The 18,840-nt window shown below is 50.1% G+C and overlaps 1 protein-coding gene across 1 annotated transcript in view; it reads left to right on the top strand.

Annotated features, from left to right (window-relative positions):
• Positions 1 to 18,840, top strand: part of pter (phosphotriesterase related) — a 54,089-nt gene that overhangs the window by 18,658 nt on the left and 16,591 nt on the right. Inside the window, exon 3 of the mRNA XM_072508599.1 lies at positions 2,926 to 3,191. Within this exon, the coding sequence (XP_072364700.1) occupies positions 2,926 to 3,191 (266 nt within the window). The remainder of the gene's footprint in view (positions 1 to 2,925; positions 3,192 to 18,840) is intronic.

Below are 18,840 nucleotides of genomic sequence, written 5' to 3'. Positions count from 1 at the left end.
CAACACTCTATGGGCCCCTTCCAGCTCCAGGGGCCCCTGGAAGGACCCCGCTCCCATCAGCGAGTTTAACATGGTGACCACATAGGCCCCCGCGTCCCGCCCCTCCGGGAGGCCCAGAATCCGCAGATTCTTCAGCCTCGACCGATTCTCCATCTCCTCGAACCGCTCCTGCCATTTCTTGTGGAGCGCCTCGTGCGCCTCCACCTTTACCGCCAAGACTAAGATATCGTCCTCATTGTCAGAGATCTTTTGTTGAGCCTCTCTGATCGCCACCCCCTGGGCCGTCTGTGTCTCCAGCAGATTATCAATAGAAGCCTTCATCGGCTCTAGCAGGTCCTTTTTAATCTCTCTGAGGCAGCGCTGGATACCCTCCTGTTGCTCCTCCGCCCACTGCCTCCACGCTGCCTGGTCTCCACCCGCCGCCATTTTGTCCTTCCCTCCCTCCTTCTGGTCCACCACCACCTTTTTTGTCACCCCGCTCCTAGTTAAAGCCATATACTGACGGGGAACTATTATGAACTCCTTCCCACACCGGGAAACATCGAAAAAGTGCCCTTGGGGGCCCTGAAAAGAGCCCAAAAGTCTTGCGAGGGAATCCTTTTTGGCAGTGTTCGCTTCACCAATCTGTCCCAAAATGTCTGTGGAAACTCCTGAAAAAGGTCTAAGTGTCCGTTCCAGACGGGAGCTGCCGAATGCGTGACCACCTACTCCATGGCCGCCACCGGAAGCCTCGTCCCCGCTTCTTCAGTGGCCTTGGTGAGATCTTTTCACAGTTGTTCCCTCTGCTGTTAGATTTCACTTTTGATAAAGGTCCTCAGGTCAGTTTGCAGCTTTAAGCTTGCCCTTCCCCCGCTTGCATGCTGGAAGGGGCCCTGTTTATCCTGTTGCAGCCAAATCTTTTACTGTTTCTGCCGGGCCTGGCAGCCAAAAGACAACACTCCTGGGGGACACCGTCAGGGGAGTGTTGCAGTCCTCTTGCTACACCGGGAAATGTCAAACAAATGCCGTGGGAGCCCTGCAAAAGAGCCCAAAAGTCCGTTCCAAGCGGGAGCTACCGAATATGCGACCTAGCTCTGCATAGCCGCACTCGGGAGTCCCTTTTCCTTAACTAACCGTTTACCATTACTATATTGGTAAAACACCTTTGGGTTTTCTTTAACTTTACTCGCTAATTTTTTTCATGCCATTTCTTTGATTTCCTTTTTGACTTCCTCCCTGAACTACTTCTATTCATCTAGGCTATCTGCATTGATTAGCTCTTTGTGCCTATCATACGCTTTCTTTTTCTATTTGATCCTCCCCTGTATTCCTTGAGACAACCAGGCGGGGGCGGGGGGGGGGGGGGGGGGGGGGTCTAGGTTTGGCAGTACCATTCTCATTTCTGTCGGGGCCATGTCTATTTTGTACATTTAGGATCCCTCCTATTAGCGCTTCCCACTGGTTTTTCACTGATTTATCCTCTAGCCGTGCTGGCCAGTCCACCTCAGCCAATTCTCATTTCTGCAACATTTGCCTCCCTTAGTACTAAATTTGTATTCCTGCTTTATCTCTATTCCATGGTAATACTGAATCTAACTGAATTGTGGTCACTATCCCCGATATGGTCACTAACTGTCACTTCACCTACTTGCCGTTCTTCGATCCCCAAGACTAGGTCTAGAATTGCATCTCTTCTCCTTGGGTTTGTCACTAATTGGTTGAAAAATGTTTCCTGGACACACTGCAAGTCTTTTTCTCCATCAGTGCCCTATTATCTCAGTTGATATAGGGATAGTTAAAGTCTCCCACTATTATTGCCCTCTTGTTCTTGCAGGCAGAGATTTGCCTACATATTTGATCTTCTATCCCCCTTTCATTATTTGGGGGTCTGTAGTAAATTACCAGTAGTGCCACTGCCCTTTTTCTATTTCTAAGGTCAACCCATAAAGTCTCGTTTGTTGACCCGTTTAGTACATCATCCCTTCTCACAACTGGAATTGATTCTTTAACCATTAGTACTACGCCCCCTCCTTTTTTATCTCCCACTCTATCGTGTCTGAAGACTCTATAACCAGGGATATTGAGCTGCCAATTTTGCTCCTCCTTTAGCCAGGATATCGTTATAGAAATTACATCCTGCTGACATGTGTCTAGTTGTGCCCTTAACTCATCTACCTTGTTTGTAGTATCCTTGCATTGAAATATAAACCATTCAACCCCACCATTTTCCCTTGCTGGAGAATCTTTGAATTCTGCTCCTCCTGCAATTCCAAGTCTATCCTACATCTTCTACCTCAATAGCTAATGTTCTACCTCCATTTTCCTGATCTGATTTTGACCTATCTGATCCTACTCCTGGGATCCCATCCCCTTGCCACACTAGTTTAAATACTCTCCAACAGATCTAGCAAAAGCTCCCGCAAGGACATTGGTTCCAGTTCTACCCAGATGCAACCCGCCCGGTTTGTACAGGTCCCAGATCTGATGGACATTGGCCAGGTTAGTTACAAATCATACATCCCTGATGGTGTAGACCTTAAATTTGAGAACACAGGTGAGAAGTGGCAGAGCTAGACGTTTATTGGTGCAGAGAAAAACACAAAGTGAAGAAAGATCAGAAATGAGAGTGAGATCCGAAGATGATGTTGGAGGGATTGGGATGGACATGAAGATGGGAATGGCTGGGAGAAGTGATGAAGTTGCTGGGGTGTCAAGTGTTAGAAATCACAGCAGTAATGGGGTAAGTGGGAACACCCAAGGCTGAGAAGTGGAAATGGATGAGATTGATCAGCCACATGGGAGCAGAATTAGGAGAGTAGTTGGGGGAATATGTTGAAATCATTGAGCAATTTACATGAGTCATCTTTGTCATGAGCTCTATTTTTAACAGCATAATTTATTGTGGGATTCTGGTTTAATTATGCCATGAGGTTTGGTTTGGTTTAGTTAACAGATATTCTAGTTAACGAAGTTCTCCATGGAGCTGATGGCACTGACATCAAATGTGGAGTGATCGGAGAAATCGGCTGCTCTTGGCCCATGATGGAAAGTGAGCGAAAAGTTCTTCAAGCTACAGCTGCGGCACAGATACAACTTGGCTGCCCTGTCATCATTCACCCAGGCCGAAATAGTGACTCGCCTTTCCACATCATCCGAACACTACAGGAGGCTGGAGCTGATATCTCTAAAACAGTCATGTCCCATCTAGATCGGTAAGTGGGGAATGTTGGACATGAGCATTGCTTATGTCCAAGACTGTTTTCATGGGAAAATGTAAAATTTGACTTGCCTGAGGTTATCCTATGGAAAATAGGCAATAGACTTTTATAAAAAGTGAATCTAGAAATTAGTATGTTTAGGAAACTGAATCAAAACAGCAGAAGAATGTTGATTTGTGAAGCTAATATAATGCAGTAGAAATATATTTACGACTTCGGTTTCTGCATGTCCTCTTTGGGCAAGTGTAGCAAAGGCAATACATGAAATACTTTAGGCTTATACGGTGGCAAGCTGTACATGTGCCAGTTTAGGTTTATCCCGTGATTATAAAATATACACTGTTGAACTTCACTCATGGGCAAGATTTAACGGAGACATTGGTAAGCGTTGTTTTGGCACGATTGGCAAGGTGTTTTGCGGCGGCCGCTTTGGCGAGATTCGGCCCATTTTTAACCGTACTTAGTGCCGGAAGTGAGCCCCCACGAGCTTCTCACCATTACTGGCTGTCTCGCTGTTTGATTTACCAGACTCAGGCCTCAGCGTCTCACTGCTAACAAGTGGGAGCTGTTTTTCAACGTTCCCTAACCACTCACTCCCAGTCAACACCCAAGTATGGTAACACACAGATCTGCTCCTCACTTCGGGAATGCCGGCCTGGCCAGGCTTCTTGACTCCGTTGTTGCGAGATGGGACATCCTGTTCCCCTGAGGGGGTAGGATGACCAGCAGCAGTGTTGCCAATACCGTCTAAGAGGCAGTGGCCGGGCTGTCAGTTCAGGCAGCATGACCACGAGGACTACTGTACAATGTCGGAAGAAGACCAGTGACCTCCAGCGAGCTATAAGGGTGATTTACCATCTGTCAACCCCCCAACCTTCTTCCCCCCCCCCCACCCCCCCACACACACACACAATTTCACCTTGTCAACTCGCACCCTCCCCACATCTAATTTTTGTGCTTGCTCCTTAGAACCCACTATCACACCCCCCTTCGTATCCAGGTACGGTGCCCACACATGCCATCTCCTATAGATCCCCCTGACCCATCGAGCATGCAACTCACAAAGCCCTCTTTGTCATCGCAGGAGAAGATAACCCATAATAAGCAGGAAAGGGCCAAAACGAGAGGCGGGAGTATCAGAGATTTGAGTCCCCACCCCCTATGAGGAGCGGGTACTGAAAATCGCAGAGTTGACTGAGGAGACAGCAGTCACTGACAGCGAGGCTGGCCAGTGCCACAGAGCTAAGGATCCACTGCCTCTTCACCCGGATGACCTGTCAAGTGAGTTGTTCATGTCAGACAAAATGATCCTTCCGTCTCACTGACCACATATCCATTCTCTTGCAGGATCGCCATCTGGTTGGGCTGGGCCATCCAGAGTCATTTCCCCTCCCCACCACCACACAAGTGATCACCCCGGAGGAGAACTCCAAGAAGATCACCATCGATGCGTCATAACTATCAACCCTACCTTCAATCCACACAGCGACACATACCTCAGTGGGTAACATTCGTGGGCAGGTTTCTGGGGCACAATCTGGTGAGCACCAGACAATCACTGGGATGGGGTTTATATAGGTAAAAGGAGGGATTTGGGGGGGAAAGAGGGTAGGAGGGATTGGGGGGGGGTAGGAGGGATTGGGGGGGGTAGGAGGGATTGGGGGGGGTAGGAGGGATTGGGGGGGGGTAGGAGGGATTGGGGGGGGTAGGAGGGATTGGGGGGGGTAGGAGGGATTGGGGGGGGAGGAGGGATTGGGGGGGGTAGGAGGGATTGGGGGGGTAGGAGGGATTGGGGGGGGTAGGAGGGATTGGGGGGGGTAGGAGGGATTGGGGGGGTAGGAGGGATTGGGGGGGGTAGGAGGGATTGGGGGGGTAGGAGGGATTGGGGGGGGGTAGGAGGGATTGGGGGGGGGTAGGAGGGATTTGGGGGGGTAGGAGGGATTTGGGGGGGTAGGAGGGATTTGGGGGGGTAGGAGGGATTTGGGGGGGTGGGAGGGGTTGGGGGGGTGGGAGGGGTTGGGGGGGTGGGAGGGGTTGGGGGGGTGGGAGGGGTTGGGGGGGGTGGGAGGGATTGGAGGGATTGGGGGGTGAGGAGGGATGGGGGGAGGAGGGAAGGAGGGATGGTGGATTGGGGAGGGATGGAGGGATTGGGGAGAAGGAGGGATGGAGGGATTGGGGGGGAAGGTGGGATGGAGGGATTTGGGGGGGATGGAGGGATTTGGGGGGGATGGAGGGATTTGGGGGGGATGGAGGGATTTGGGGGGGATGGAGGGATTCGGGGGGGGTGGAGGGATTCGGGGGGGTGGAGGGATTCGGGGGGGGGGTGGAGGGATTTGGGGGGGAAGGAGGGATTGGGGGGATGGAGGGATTGGGGGGGATGGAGGGATGAGGTTTAGGGGAAGAAGGGATGGGGGATTGGGGGCGAGGAGGGATTGCGAGGAAGGAGGGATGGGGTTTATGGGGGGGAAGGAGGGATGGTGGAATGGGGAGGATGGTGGAATGGGGAGGGGAAGGAGGGTTGGGGAAGGAGGGGTAGTGGATAGGGAGATTGGCGAAGGAGGGATTGGGGGGGAAGGTGGGATTCGAGTGGAGGGGGGGGAGCTGATTGACAAAGCCTTGTCCTATGCGAATAGTTTGAGGACGAAGGCCTCCCTGGACCTCTGGGCAAGCCGGATCCCCGCCGCCACCTGTCCTCTATCCTCTGGCTCCTCCGGCGCATCCTCCCTGGGCTCTTCCCCAATCCCCTCGAGCTCTGCCACATTAGACGAGGCCACATGTCCCTCTTCCTCCAGCATGTCGCCTCGCTGTTGTGCCGGGCTGTGGAGGGCACAGCAGACCACCACAAAGCGGAAGACCCTCTGGGGGGTGAAATGCAGTCTCCTGCCAGAGTGGTCCATGTATCGGAACCATACTTGGAACAGTCCAATGCCCCATGACAGCACAGGTGGCACCATTCTGCTACTTATGTGGACCACTTGCTCTCCGGCCTCCTATCATCAGCCAGGACCTCAGCGGGTACCCCTATCGCCCAAAAGCCAATCCGTCATCCTGGGGATGCCAGGGATCTCCGAGAGTTGTCCCGGGATGTAGCTGTCATGCACACTCCGTGGGAAGTGGGCACACATTGGCATAATTCTGAGGCAGTGGTCACACACGAGTTGAACATTGCTGTTAATGGAGAGCTCTCACTGATGCTCCAGTACGGGCCAGGCGACATACCATCAACTACCCCATGGACCTGGGACATCCCGGTGATGGCGGAGAATCCTACAGCCATGCATCTTGGTGGGCCTGCTCCAGCTCAAAGTTGATGTAGTATGATGCCCGGGCATCAAGGGCAGCCACAACCTCACGGATTCACTTGTGAGCTGTAGATTGGGAAATGCCTCACATGTCCGTCCGCCCCCCCCCCCCCCCCCTCCCCTTGAGCTCTGGAATGAACTGGTTGCATTGAAGTTCAGGGCTGCTGTGACATTCACGGCCACCAGGATTAGGTGTTCTCCTTCTCCTCCTCCTCAAAAGACCCAACAATGCCGGTACACCTTGGATCAACGTTGGCATCCCCCCTCTGGGTTCCTCCTCGGCCTGATGAATAGCCGGGTCTTTGGTGCGCAGCGGGCCCCGGCGCAGGAGCTGCCACCTCCAGCCTCCGTTAACGCTGCTGCCTTCTCCAGTGACAGGCCGCCTGGGCTGCCACCAGCACACCGAGGGCAGCTTCTACAGGGCTGACAACACCAGCCATATTGTTATATCTGTAAGGAATTGGAGAAAGAGAGAGACCGACAATCAGTTAGGGCTCCCACCCTGGGACCCTCAAATTCTGCAAGCCTCCCCCACTCTTACATGTCCCGCTTTCTTTCTAAGTGCCATCCACTGAGCCAGTTGTGCTGGAGAACCTCGCTCTGCACGCTCATCCCAGGCCACAGCAGGAGCCCCTAGACCCCAGACCCTGCCGGGAACATTAGAGAGACCATGCTCGGGTGCCCTCCCCTGATCCACACACTTCCCCTATGGTCACAAGGATATCCCCAGTGTTGAAACCCAGCTCTATGAGTTCTGCTGACGCCTCTGGAGTTCAGGCACACTGTTCAGGCTTCAAAGTTTGATTGAAATGCGAAGCATTAGTCATCATCTGAGGCATGGCGCATGTACCCATGAGAAGGCACTTGAGTTTCTTTAGTGCAAGTTCCGTCTGGGCAGCAGATTCCCAATGAGGCACATTTCCTGCCATTCTACAGCAGGTACACAAGGGGACGGCAGGTAATTCTCTTCCTGACATTTTGGTGTCTTCGAGGTGCCAGCAAAGCAGCCAATCTCCCCATTGCTGCAGATGTTGGCTCCAAAACAGTGGCCTCTGTTTTCAGGGCCAGGAGGTATGCACTGCCTGGCATGTGCATCCAGAAAAGACCACTCGTCCGCTCTGGGGCAGTTCTGGATACGACATGGAGTGAAGTCCAGGAGGCAGAGCAGGGAAGCTGGAAGTGAGTGTTGAAGCATGCTGTTCAGAGGCGGCTTTACACACTTGACTGGAGTGTGAGCTGCTGTGAATAAGGCTAATTGCTCAGTAGCAATAGCTTTTAACTGTGAGGCTACTCGCAGCTCACAGTCAGGAGGTGAAGTGACCTTCAGCATAGACCAAGACCAACCCTCTGTCCTGGAAGTGTTTGGTAGGACAGACAGGCAGCACCTGTAGTTGCCCCTGTTATGGGTTTCCACAATACTTAAAGATGGCTTGAAGGCCTCACAGATTAAATTCCCAACAGTGTCCTTGAGCTGCATGTCAGACAATGGAAATGGCTCCTCACTTTCTCCGTTCCCCTCAGCAACCAGTGCACCAACTTCTCGTTTTTTAAAAGGAGTACAAAGAACAAAGAAAAGTACAGCACAGGAACAGGCCCTTAGGCCCTCCAAGCCTGCGCCAACCATGCTGCCCATCTAAACTAAAATCTTCGACACTTCCAGTGTCCGTATCCCTCTATTCCCATCCTATTCATGTATTTGTCAAACTGCCCCTTAAACGTCACTATCGTCCCTGCTTCCACCACCTCCTCCGGCAGTGAGTTCCAGGCACTCACTACCCTCTGTGTAAAAAATAAAAATAAAAATTCTTGCCTCGTACATCTCCTCTAAACCTTGCCCCTCGCACCTTAAACCTATGCCCCCTAGTAATTGACCCCTCTACCCTGGGGAAAAAGCCTCTGACTATCCACTATGTCTATGCCCCTCATAACTTTGTAGCCTCTATCAGGTCACCCCTCAACCTCCTTCGTTCCAGTGAGAACAAACCGAGTTTATTCAACCTATCCTCATAGCTAATGCCCTCCATACCAGGCAATATCCTGGTAAATCTCTTCTGCATCCTCTCTAAAGCCTCCACATCCTTCTCGTAGTGTGGCGACTAGAATTGAACACTATACTCCAAGTGTGGCCTAACTAAGGTTCTATACAGCTGCAACATGACGTGCCAATTCTTATACTCAATGCCCCAGCCAATGAAGGCAAGCATGCCGTATGCCTTCTTGACTACCTTCTGCACCTGTGTTGCCCCTTTCAGTGACCTGTGGACCTGTACTCCTAGATCTCTCTGACTGTCAATATTCTTGAGGGTTCTACCATTCACTGTATATTCCCTACCTGCATTAGACTTTCCAAAATGCTTTACCTCACATTTGTCCGGATTAAACTCCATCTGCCATCTCTCCGCCCAAGTCTCCAAATGATCTATATCCTGCTGTATCCTCTGGCAGTCCTCATCACTATCCGCAATTCCATCAACCTTTTGAGTCGTCTGCAAACTTACTAATCAGACCAGTTACATTTTCCTCCAAATCATTTATATATACTACAAACAGCAAAGGTCCCAGCACTGATCCATAGGAACACCACTCGTCACAGCCCTCCAATCAGAAAAGCACCCTTCCATTGCTACTCTCTGCCTTCTATGTCCTAGCCAGTTCCGTATCCATCTTGCCAGCTCACCCCTGATCCTGTGTAACTTCACCTTTTGTACCAGTTTGCCATGAGGGACCTTGTCAAAGGCCTTACTGAAGTCCATATAGACAACATCCACTGCCCTACCTGCATCAATCATCTTTGTGACCTCCTCGAAAAACTCCATCAAGTTAGTGAGACACGACCTCCCCTTCACAAAACCGTGTTGCCTCTCGCTAATACATCCATTTGCTTCCAAATGGGAGTAGATCCTGTCTCGAAGAATTCTCTCCAGTAATTTCCCTACCACTGACGTAAGGCTCACCGGCCTGTAGTTCCCTGGATTATCCTTGCTACCCTTTTTAAACAAAGGAGCAACATTGGCTGTTCTCCAGTCTGCCCACGTGATTTCCTGCTGGGGAGCCGATTCATTCCTGGGAGAGAGTTGCACACTATTTCAATCTCGTAATGAGATGAACATGAGTGCAAATGATGGTTAACGATGTGCTCACCACATTTCGGCATGATCCAGATCAGGAGTGGGCCAGTTAGTTAGGAAACTTCTTCGCGCCCAGCACAAATCTCGACTTTGCCCTTTCCTGCTATTTAACAGGACCTGGGTGCGACGTGATGGTTTCAGCATGTCCCAGATGTTAGACGGTGCACTATGTTTCACTATTCTTTCCAGAAGCAACATTTCTCCGGTGCCATGAATCCATACTAATGGAGGAAGCTAGAGTAATAAGTTTCAGTACAAGTTTTAGCATGAAGAGCTTTCTTTGACATTTGTGCACCTAGTCTATCATCTTTAATGTATGACGATCTGTTGAATAATGCAAATTGTAAATATTGAAGTATTATTAGTTTGGTCTTCAAATCCGTAGGATCCCTATAGTGCAGAAGGAGGGCATTCGGACCATTGAATCTGCACCGACACTCCGAAAGAGCACCTTACCTAGCCTCACTCCTATGCCCTAGCCCTGTAACCTTACCATCCTGCACATCTTTGAACTATGGGAGGAAACGGGAGCACACATAAGAAACCCACGCAGACACTAGGAGAATGTGAAATCTCCACACAGATAGTCGCCCAAGGCTGGAATCGAACCTGGCTCGCTGGGCTAGGAGGCAGCAGTGCTAACCAATATCCCACCCTCATAGAATAGACAAAACAACATGGGGATACATAGGCTATACGGCACAGAAGCAGGGCATTCCAGCTTTCATTTTTCCAATATGTATATCCATGCATTTCTGGTATCCATCTTTAACATGAGATGAGCTGAATTTAGCCCATCTGATTCACTAATGTCCATTAGGGAAGGAAATCTGCCATCCTCATCTGGTCTGGCCTACATGTGACTCCAGATCCACAGCAATGTGGTCGACTCTTAACTGCCCCCTCAAGGGCAATTAGGGATGGGCAATAAATGCTGGCTCAGCCAGCGATGCTCATGTCCCATGAACAAATATTTTAAACATTACGTAGTGTATGCAAATCTGGTTGAATCCGCAGATGACGGCCGAGTAGTTCATTTTAGTAAGAAAATGGTGTTAGCTGGAGAGAATCTTGAAGAAATCACTCAATGCTCATGGCTGGTCCTCACCAAAACGTTTATTTCGCCGGTGGGGAGATGGCGCCGGTTAAAGTCGCAGACCGTGTTCCCATCGAACAAAGGAAAACATCAATTCTTATACATTTTTCTGAACAGCTACACAGCCCATTTTGGCTGGACTGTGTCCAATAATATTGGTTATACATTACATACATTAGGTTTTTATCCAATTAAATTTGACATTACCCTAAGTGGGTTGGTACCTTACCAGCCCATAACTTCATGAAGAAATCATTCATAGTAACATAGAACATAAACATAGAAAATACAGCACAGAACAGGCCCTTCGGCCCACGATGTTGTGCCGAACCTTTGTCCTAGATTAATCATAGATTATCATTGAATTTACAGTGCAGAAGGAGGCCATTCGGCCCTTTGAGTCTGCACCGGCTCTTGGAACGAGCACCCTACCCAAACTCAACACCTCCACCCAACACCAAGGGCAATTTTGGACACTAAGGGCAATTTATCATGGCCGATCCACCTAACCTGCACATCTTTGGACTGTGGGAGGAAACCGGAGCACCCGGAGGAAACCCACACAGACACGGGGAGGATGTGCAGACTCCGCACGACAGTGATCCAAGCCGGAATCGAACCTGGGACCCTGGAGCTGTGAAGCAATTGTGCTATCCGCAATGCTACCGTGCTGCCCTTAAGAACAAATAAATCTACACTATATCATTTTACTGTAATCCATGTACCTATCCAACAGCTGCTTGAAGGTCCCTAATGTTTCCGACTCAACTACTTCCACAGGCAGTGCATTCCATGCCCCCACTACTCTCTGGGTAAAGAACCTACCTCTGATATCTTCTCTGTCTCCATCTGATAGATCCTCCTTTAGATTGACCTCTTTGACCAAGCTTTTACTCTATCTTGGTGTCAATTTTTTATTTAATGATGTGTGGTGTTATGGGAATCAGGAGGGACAATTGTGTGGGAGGGTTTCTCGGAAGCAAGAGGTAAGATTAAATTGGAGAGTGTTGGGGGAGAACTAAAAGGTGGTGGGGAGATCAAAAGGGAGATGCATTTGAAGTTGGACCAAAGAAGGAAAGTAATGCCAAAAGACAACAATGACACCGAACACTTCTTTGCATATTTTGTATTGGGGGTGAGGGAATAGGGAAAAGCTTTTGAGGAGGTCGTTCATTGTAAATCTTGGTGGTTTCTTGCTTTGGGTGTAAGAAATTGGAGAGCTACCATCTGGAACCAGGTAACATTGTGTGAGAAGGATAAACTTGATGTAACTAATGGAAGAACAGAATAAATCAATGGAGGGAAGTTCTTTGCCAAGAGCATCAAGATTAGAGTGGACGAAAAAAGTGAGGCAAACAGCAATATTTCTTTTAGGAAAGCTAACTGCTGAAGCAATACAGCAGATGGTTGGAAAAGATGATTCAAGTAACAACATGACAAATAAAGAACAACTTGAGAAAAGGATGGCAGCATCACTACTTTGCTTCAATAAAGTCGCTTTAAGCAGGTCTGAATTTAGGGGTTATAAACTGATTGAAAGCTTGCCTGGAATTCTTTTAGATTGATTGATACTAAGGTAGACTTTCTATGGGAAGCAGCAGAATGGTAGGAATGATTGAATCAAGATGGAGGGTGAGATATGGTGATAGTGGAAAGCCTTTGATATCAGTTGCAACAATAACAGTTGCTACAAAAGTGTCCAAACATAAGTAGTAGTTCGCTGAGAATAAATCAAACGTTTTGATGTCATCCTAGTTGCTTGACTAATGCAGGAGATAATTTTCCAAGTTTTCCTGCTGCCAGCACATCCTCTATAACCAAGACTCTATTGTGGTATTTTGGGAACTACGCAGAATGAGTCCCGGAATCCGTATAGTTTTAACAGCCCCATAAGTGTATTTTATTCCTGCTCAATCTCCTTTAATAATTGTTGGAAGGACTATAATCTTAAACAGAACACCAATTACAGTTTCATAGTTTCCAGAACAAAAGTATTATGTCTCTTTGAAATATAGCTGCAATTGATCTGTACACATCATTGTCCAACTATTGTCCCCATTGGTTAATAAATTACAAAATATCCTGTTAGTCTCTGCAGCAGTTGTTTGCATTGAACTCAGAAATGTCCTCAAGATCATGATCATCACGGTGGTACTGCTGACTCACAGCGCCATGGTTTATTCCAAGCCTTCGGTCATTGTCTGTGTGAAATTCTCCCCGTGTTTGCATGGGTTTCCTCCGGGTGCTCCGGTTTCCTCCCACAGTCCAAAGACCCACCAGTTGCCGAAGCTGCCCCCGCCCGCATATCAGCGAGAGTGTGCATGCATAAAGTGTTGTCGGCGTGAATGTGTGCATGAGAGCAAGCTTAGGTTTATGGACTCCTATGTTCAGTAGCCACCTGCTGCTCTCATTATGGAAGTCGTGGAGGTTGCCAGTGTTCTTTGGTCTCCTTTTGCACTATCTCTGGTCTATGTTTGTCGGGGGGGAATTGTATCAATGATTTCAAAAGGAAATTGGATGGGCCTTGAAGGAATGAAACTTGCTGAGGTATTAGAGAGCAGGGAAATGGGGCTGACTGGATTCTTATGGAGAGCTGGCATGGACTTGATGGGCTGAATTACCTTGTTCTGTGCTGTAAATGTGACTCTGATTGTAAGTCTTGGCATTGTACTTTTGATGATGGTTTGGAAACCAGACGCGATCCAGGCCACCATTGTTGATTGGAAATCCCAGTTGGAACAGGAACGGGGGCCTTTTTCGGCCCATTTATTAAATCTAATTAACCTAAATTGGCAAACTGCCACTTGCCCATTGGCAAATGATCTGAACTGAGCCAGACTCTGCCACAAGGTGGGGATTGTGGCAGCAAACCTATCCAGAGGCCAGGAGTGCCAAATTACAGGCTTGCTCACATCGGGTTCAGACCCTGATACGTTTTAAAAATCCAGCCCTTGGTCTTTCTATGTTAGAATTTGCCTGATTTAACATTTAAATTGCAATTTACTGCATGACGGTACATTAGTGTCAGCAATTATCCCAGATGGTAAATCACCAGACAGTAAAATGTACAAGTTGATGGACTTTTATCCAATGGGGCAGAATTCTACAGTGCCTGGGTTCGGATGTTTGTTCTATGTCTGTATATGTGGACGTACATGTATGTATCTGTACACATTTTTTAAATATAAATTTAGAGTACCCAATTCATTTTATTCCAATTAAGGGGCAATTTATCTTATGATGCAGAGCGAGGCCATCAATGCAGGTTCAATTCCCGTACAGGCTGAGTTTATTCATGAAGGCCCATCTCAACCTTGCCCCTCACCCGAGGTGTGGTGATCCTCGGGTTAAATCACCACCAGCCAACGCTCCCCCTCAAAGGGAAAAGCATCCTACGGTCATCTGGGACTATGGTGACATTACCTTACTTTACCTATATTTACTTTTGCATCGCTGTTCTTCCCTCGTAGGTACAATCACAGTGGTGGTTTACATGTAAACATGCTGAAAAAATAAATTAATACTTTCATGTTGATATTGGCGCATTCATTGCTAAAAGGAATGCTAACCTTCCGACCTCAGAAAGGTAATTGCCATTGATGTAATTCCGGAACTGGTGCTAATTGAGATTATGGAATCATGCTTTCGTGAAAGAAATAAAGGTCGAGTTACACACAAAATGAAATGTCCCAGTTGCTGAAGTAAGTAATAACATACTCATGCAGAAAATTGCAATTTAAATGTTAACTTGGGTAAATCCTAGAATAGAAAGAACAAGACTCAGATTTTATATGGTGCCTTTCTCAGCCTCCGGGCGCCCCAACATACTTCAACACAATTAAATAACTTTGAAATGTAGTGACTGCTGTAATGTTGGAAACATAAACACATCCTTTATATTAACATTACTTACAAGACTAGGTGAGAGTTAGGTGAATCTGCTAAATGGAGTGATTTACTGAGCTGAGATATTGGGATAATGAAGCACAGTCCCTTGACAGTTACCTGTATATCAATAATTTCACAATTGTGTTAACATAGTGTTCTATTAAGCCATTCACAAGTATTCAACTGTTTAAATTCAATGAGTACCAGGTAGCATTTATCAATGTTCTTTGCCCCCCCCCCCCCCCCCCCCCCCCGCCGCAGCACACAGAAAAGGTCTCCTTCCAAACTGCAACCATATTGAGGTTCTGTGACAATTCAAGTCATAGCCTTGAGGTTGTGGAGAGTTTACTTAAGCCACAGCTGACCTGGGAATGCTTGATTCTGATGCTGTATAAAGATGCACCAGCATTCTTAAGATACTGAAATTTGCAACTCACTGCTTTTAATGTTCAATTCCAGTACCAGCCTCCCCGAACAGGCTCCGGAATGTGGCGACTAGGGGCTTTTCACAGTAACTTCATTGAAGCCTACTTGTGAAAATAAGCAATTTTCATTTCATTTTATCATTTCACCAATGCTTCACAGCACCAGGGACCCAGGTTCGATTCCTGACTTGTGTCACTGCCTGTGTAGAGTGTACATGTTCTCCCCGTGTCTGCGTGGGTTTCCTCCCACAAGTCCGGAAAGACATGCTTGTTAGATGAATTGGACATTCTGAATTCTCCCCCTGTGTACCCGAACAGGCGCCGGAATGTGGGGACTAGAGGATTTTCACAGTAGCTTTATTGCAGTGTTAATAAAAGCCTACTTGTGACAATAATAAAGATTGTTAATATTATTTCAATTTGGTAAACATCAAGTTTTGGAAATACCCAGAAATTGGTGGAAAACTATTTACATGCATTTTCAGCCAATCGGGTGCCTTGATCCTCCGTTGTGAGCGCCGGTGGCAATGCAGGCATCGGCTCGGTCGCCGGTGACTCCGGGAGAGTGTAGACCTCATCTTCATCCCCGGGTGGGACCAAGAGGAGGATGGGTCATCCTGGAGTGGGGGCTGAGGTGAGTTGCGCTGGGGGGAGGAAGGGTGGCGCCGGGGCAGAGTGAAGTGGGGGGAGGGACCCAGCTGGTGGCAGGTCCCTGAGGGAGACTGTGCCTTGGTGGCCGTCGGAGTACGCCACATAGGCGTAGTGCGGGTTTCCATGGAGTAGCTGTACCCTCTCGACCAATGAGTCCACCTTGTGGAGCCGCACGTGCTTGCGGAGGCGAACGGGTCCTGGAGCTGCCAGCCACATTGGGAGCGAAACCCTGGAGGTGGACTTCCTGGGGAAGGCAAGGAGACGTTCATGGGGGGTTGCATTAGTCGACGTGCAAAGTAGCGATCGGATGGAGTGAAGGGCGTCGGGGAGGACCTCCTGCCAGCGGAAGACCGGGAGATTTTTGAACTGTTAGGCCAGCTGGACGGCCTTCCAGACCGTCCCATTCTCCCGCTTCATCTGCCGTTTCCCCGGGGGTTGTAGCTGGTCATCCAACTCGAGGCAATGCCCCTGCTGAGCAGGTACTGCCGCAGCTCCTCGCTCATAAAGGAGGATCCCCAGTCGCTGTGGATGTAGACGGGAAAACCGAATAGGGCGAACATGGTGTTGAGTGCTTTGCTGACGGTGGCAGATGTCATATCGGGGCATGGGACTGCGAAGGGGAATCTGGAGTATTCGTCGACCACATTAAGGAAGTACGTGTTTCGGTCGGTGGAGGAGAGGGGCCCTTTGAAATCCATGCTGAGGCATTCAAAGGGGCAGGAGGCCTTCACTAGATGCGCACAGTCTGGCCGATAGAAGTGCGGTTTGCACTCCACGCAGACCTGGCAGTCTCTGGTGATAGCCCTGACCTCCTCAATGGAGTAGGGCAGATTGCGGGCCTTTATGAAATGAAAGAACCGGGTGACCCCTGGGTGACCGAGAGCGTCGGGTAGGGTCCGGAGTCGGTCCATTTGTGCGCTGGCACATGTACCTCGGGATAGTGCGTCTGGGGGCTCGTTGAGCTTACCGGGGCGATACAAAATCTCATAATTGTAGGTGGAGAGCTCGATCCTCCACCTCAAGATTTTATCATTTTTGATCTTGCCTCGCTGTGTGTTATTGAACATGAAGGCAACCGACCGTTGGTCAGTGAGGAGAGTGAATCTCCTGCCGGCCAGGTAATGCCTCCAATGCCGCACAGCTTCAACGATGGCTTGGGCCTCCTTTTCAACGGAGGAGTGCCGAATTTCGGAGGCATGGAGGGTGCGTGAAAAGAATGCCACGGGCCTGCCTGCCTGGTTGAGGGTGGCGGCCAGAGCGACGACTGGTGCATCGCTCTCGACTTGGAAGGGGTGCGTCTCGTCGACCGCGTGCATCACGGCCTTGGCAATGTCGGCCTTAATACGGTTGAAGGCCTGTTGAGCCTCGGCCATCAGGGGGAAAACGGTGGAGTGAATGAGTGGGCGGGTCTTGTCCGCATAGTTAGGGACCCACTGGGCGTAGTATAAGAAGAATCCCAGGCATCGTTTGAGGGCCTTGGGGCAGTGGGGGAGGGGGAGTTCCATGAGGGGGCGCATGCGATCGGGGTCGGGCCCTAGAACTCCATTTTGCACCACATAGCCGAGGGTGGCTAAGCGGTTGGTGTTGAACACGCACTTCTTATTGTACGTTAGGGTGAGGAGTTTGGCGGTGTGGAGGAATTTGGAAAGGTTAGCGTCGTGGTCCTGCTGGTCGTGGCTGTAGATGGTGACATTATCCAGGGACGGGAAGGTGGCCCGCAGTCCGTACCGGTCAACCATTCGGTCCATCTCCCGTTGTAAGACCGAGACCCCGTTAGTGACGCCGAAGGGAACCCTAAGGAAGTGGTAAAGGCGGCCGTCTGCTTCAAACGCGGTGTACGGTCGGTCTGCCTTACGGATGGGGTGCTGGTGGTAGGCAGATTTTGGGTCCACTGTCGAGAAGACCCGGTACTGTGCAATCTGATTGACCATATCAGATATGCGTGGGAGGGGGTATGCGTCGAGGTGTGTGTACCGATTGATGGTCTGACTGTAGTCAACGACCATCCTGTTTTTCTCCCCAATTTTCACAACTACCACTTGGGCTCTCCAGGGGCTGTTGCTGGCCTCGATATTGCCTCCCCGCAGCAGCCGCTGGACCTCTGACCTGATCAAGGTCCTATCCTGGGCACTGTACCGTCTGCTCCTGGTGGCGACAGGTTTGCAATCCGGCGTGAGGTTTGCAAACAGAGAAGGCGGGTCGACCTTAAGGGTCATGAGACCGCAGACAGTAAGGGGTGGTAGGGGCCTGGCGAATTTCAGGGTTAGACTTTGGAGGTTGCACTGGAAGTCCAGGCCGAGTAGCAAGGCAGCGCAGAGGTTGGGGAAGACGTAGAGCCGGAAGTTGCTGAACTCAATGCCCTGGATGGTGAGGGTGGCGATGCAGTACCCCCGGATCACCATGGAGTGGGATCCGGAGGCCAGGGAGATTCTCTGGTTAATGGGGTGTACCCGAGGGAATAGCGCCTTACTGTATCAGGGTGGATGAAGCTCTCTGTGCTCCCGGAGTCGAGAAGGCATGATATCTTGTGCCCATCGACCTTTACCGTCATCGACGTGGTTGCAAGGTTGTGCGGTCTGGTCGATCGTGATGGAGGCGAGCTGTAGCTGGTGTTGGAATGCCCCTGGCTAGTCGGCAGACGATGAGCTGGTCGGCAGACGATGAGGTGCCCGACGGGCAGGGGTCCTGAGGTGGGAAAGATGGCGGCGCCCACTGGGTGCACGTGGCGGGCGGCGTTAAAGATGACGGCACCCACGGGCCGCAAGAGGCCTGATGGGGGGAAGATGGCGGCGCACATGGGCCGCACGTGGTCTGAGGTGAGGAAGATGGCAACGCCCACGGGCCGCACGTGGTCTGAGGTGAGGAAGATGGCGGCGCCCACGAGCCGCATGTGGTTTGCGGGGGCGAAAATGGTGGCGCTCACGGGTCGCACGTGGGGGGTGCAGGAACAATGGGCCTGGTTACAGCGGTGATCGAGCGGGCCTGGCACACAGCAGCAAAATGGTGCTTCCCGCAGGCCTTGCAGAGTGCGCTCCGCGCCGGGCAGCGCTGCTGGGGGTGCTTCGTCTGTCTGCAGAAGTAGCACTTGGGTCCCCCGGGGTTGGCTGGCTGCCATGTGGCGAAGGCTTGGGGTTGGCTGGGGGCGGTCGCTTG

This window comes from Scyliorhinus torazame, chromosome 6, assembly GCF_047496885.1.
Source record: "Scyliorhinus torazame isolate Kashiwa2021f chromosome 6, sScyTor2.1, whole genome shotgun sequence".
Taxonomy (NCBI): Eukaryota; Metazoa; Chordata; class Chondrichthyes; order Carcharhiniformes; family Scyliorhinidae; genus Scyliorhinus; species Scyliorhinus torazame.
The sequence above is the reverse complement of the archived record's forward strand: the minus strand, read 5'-3'. Positions and strand labels throughout refer to the sequence as shown.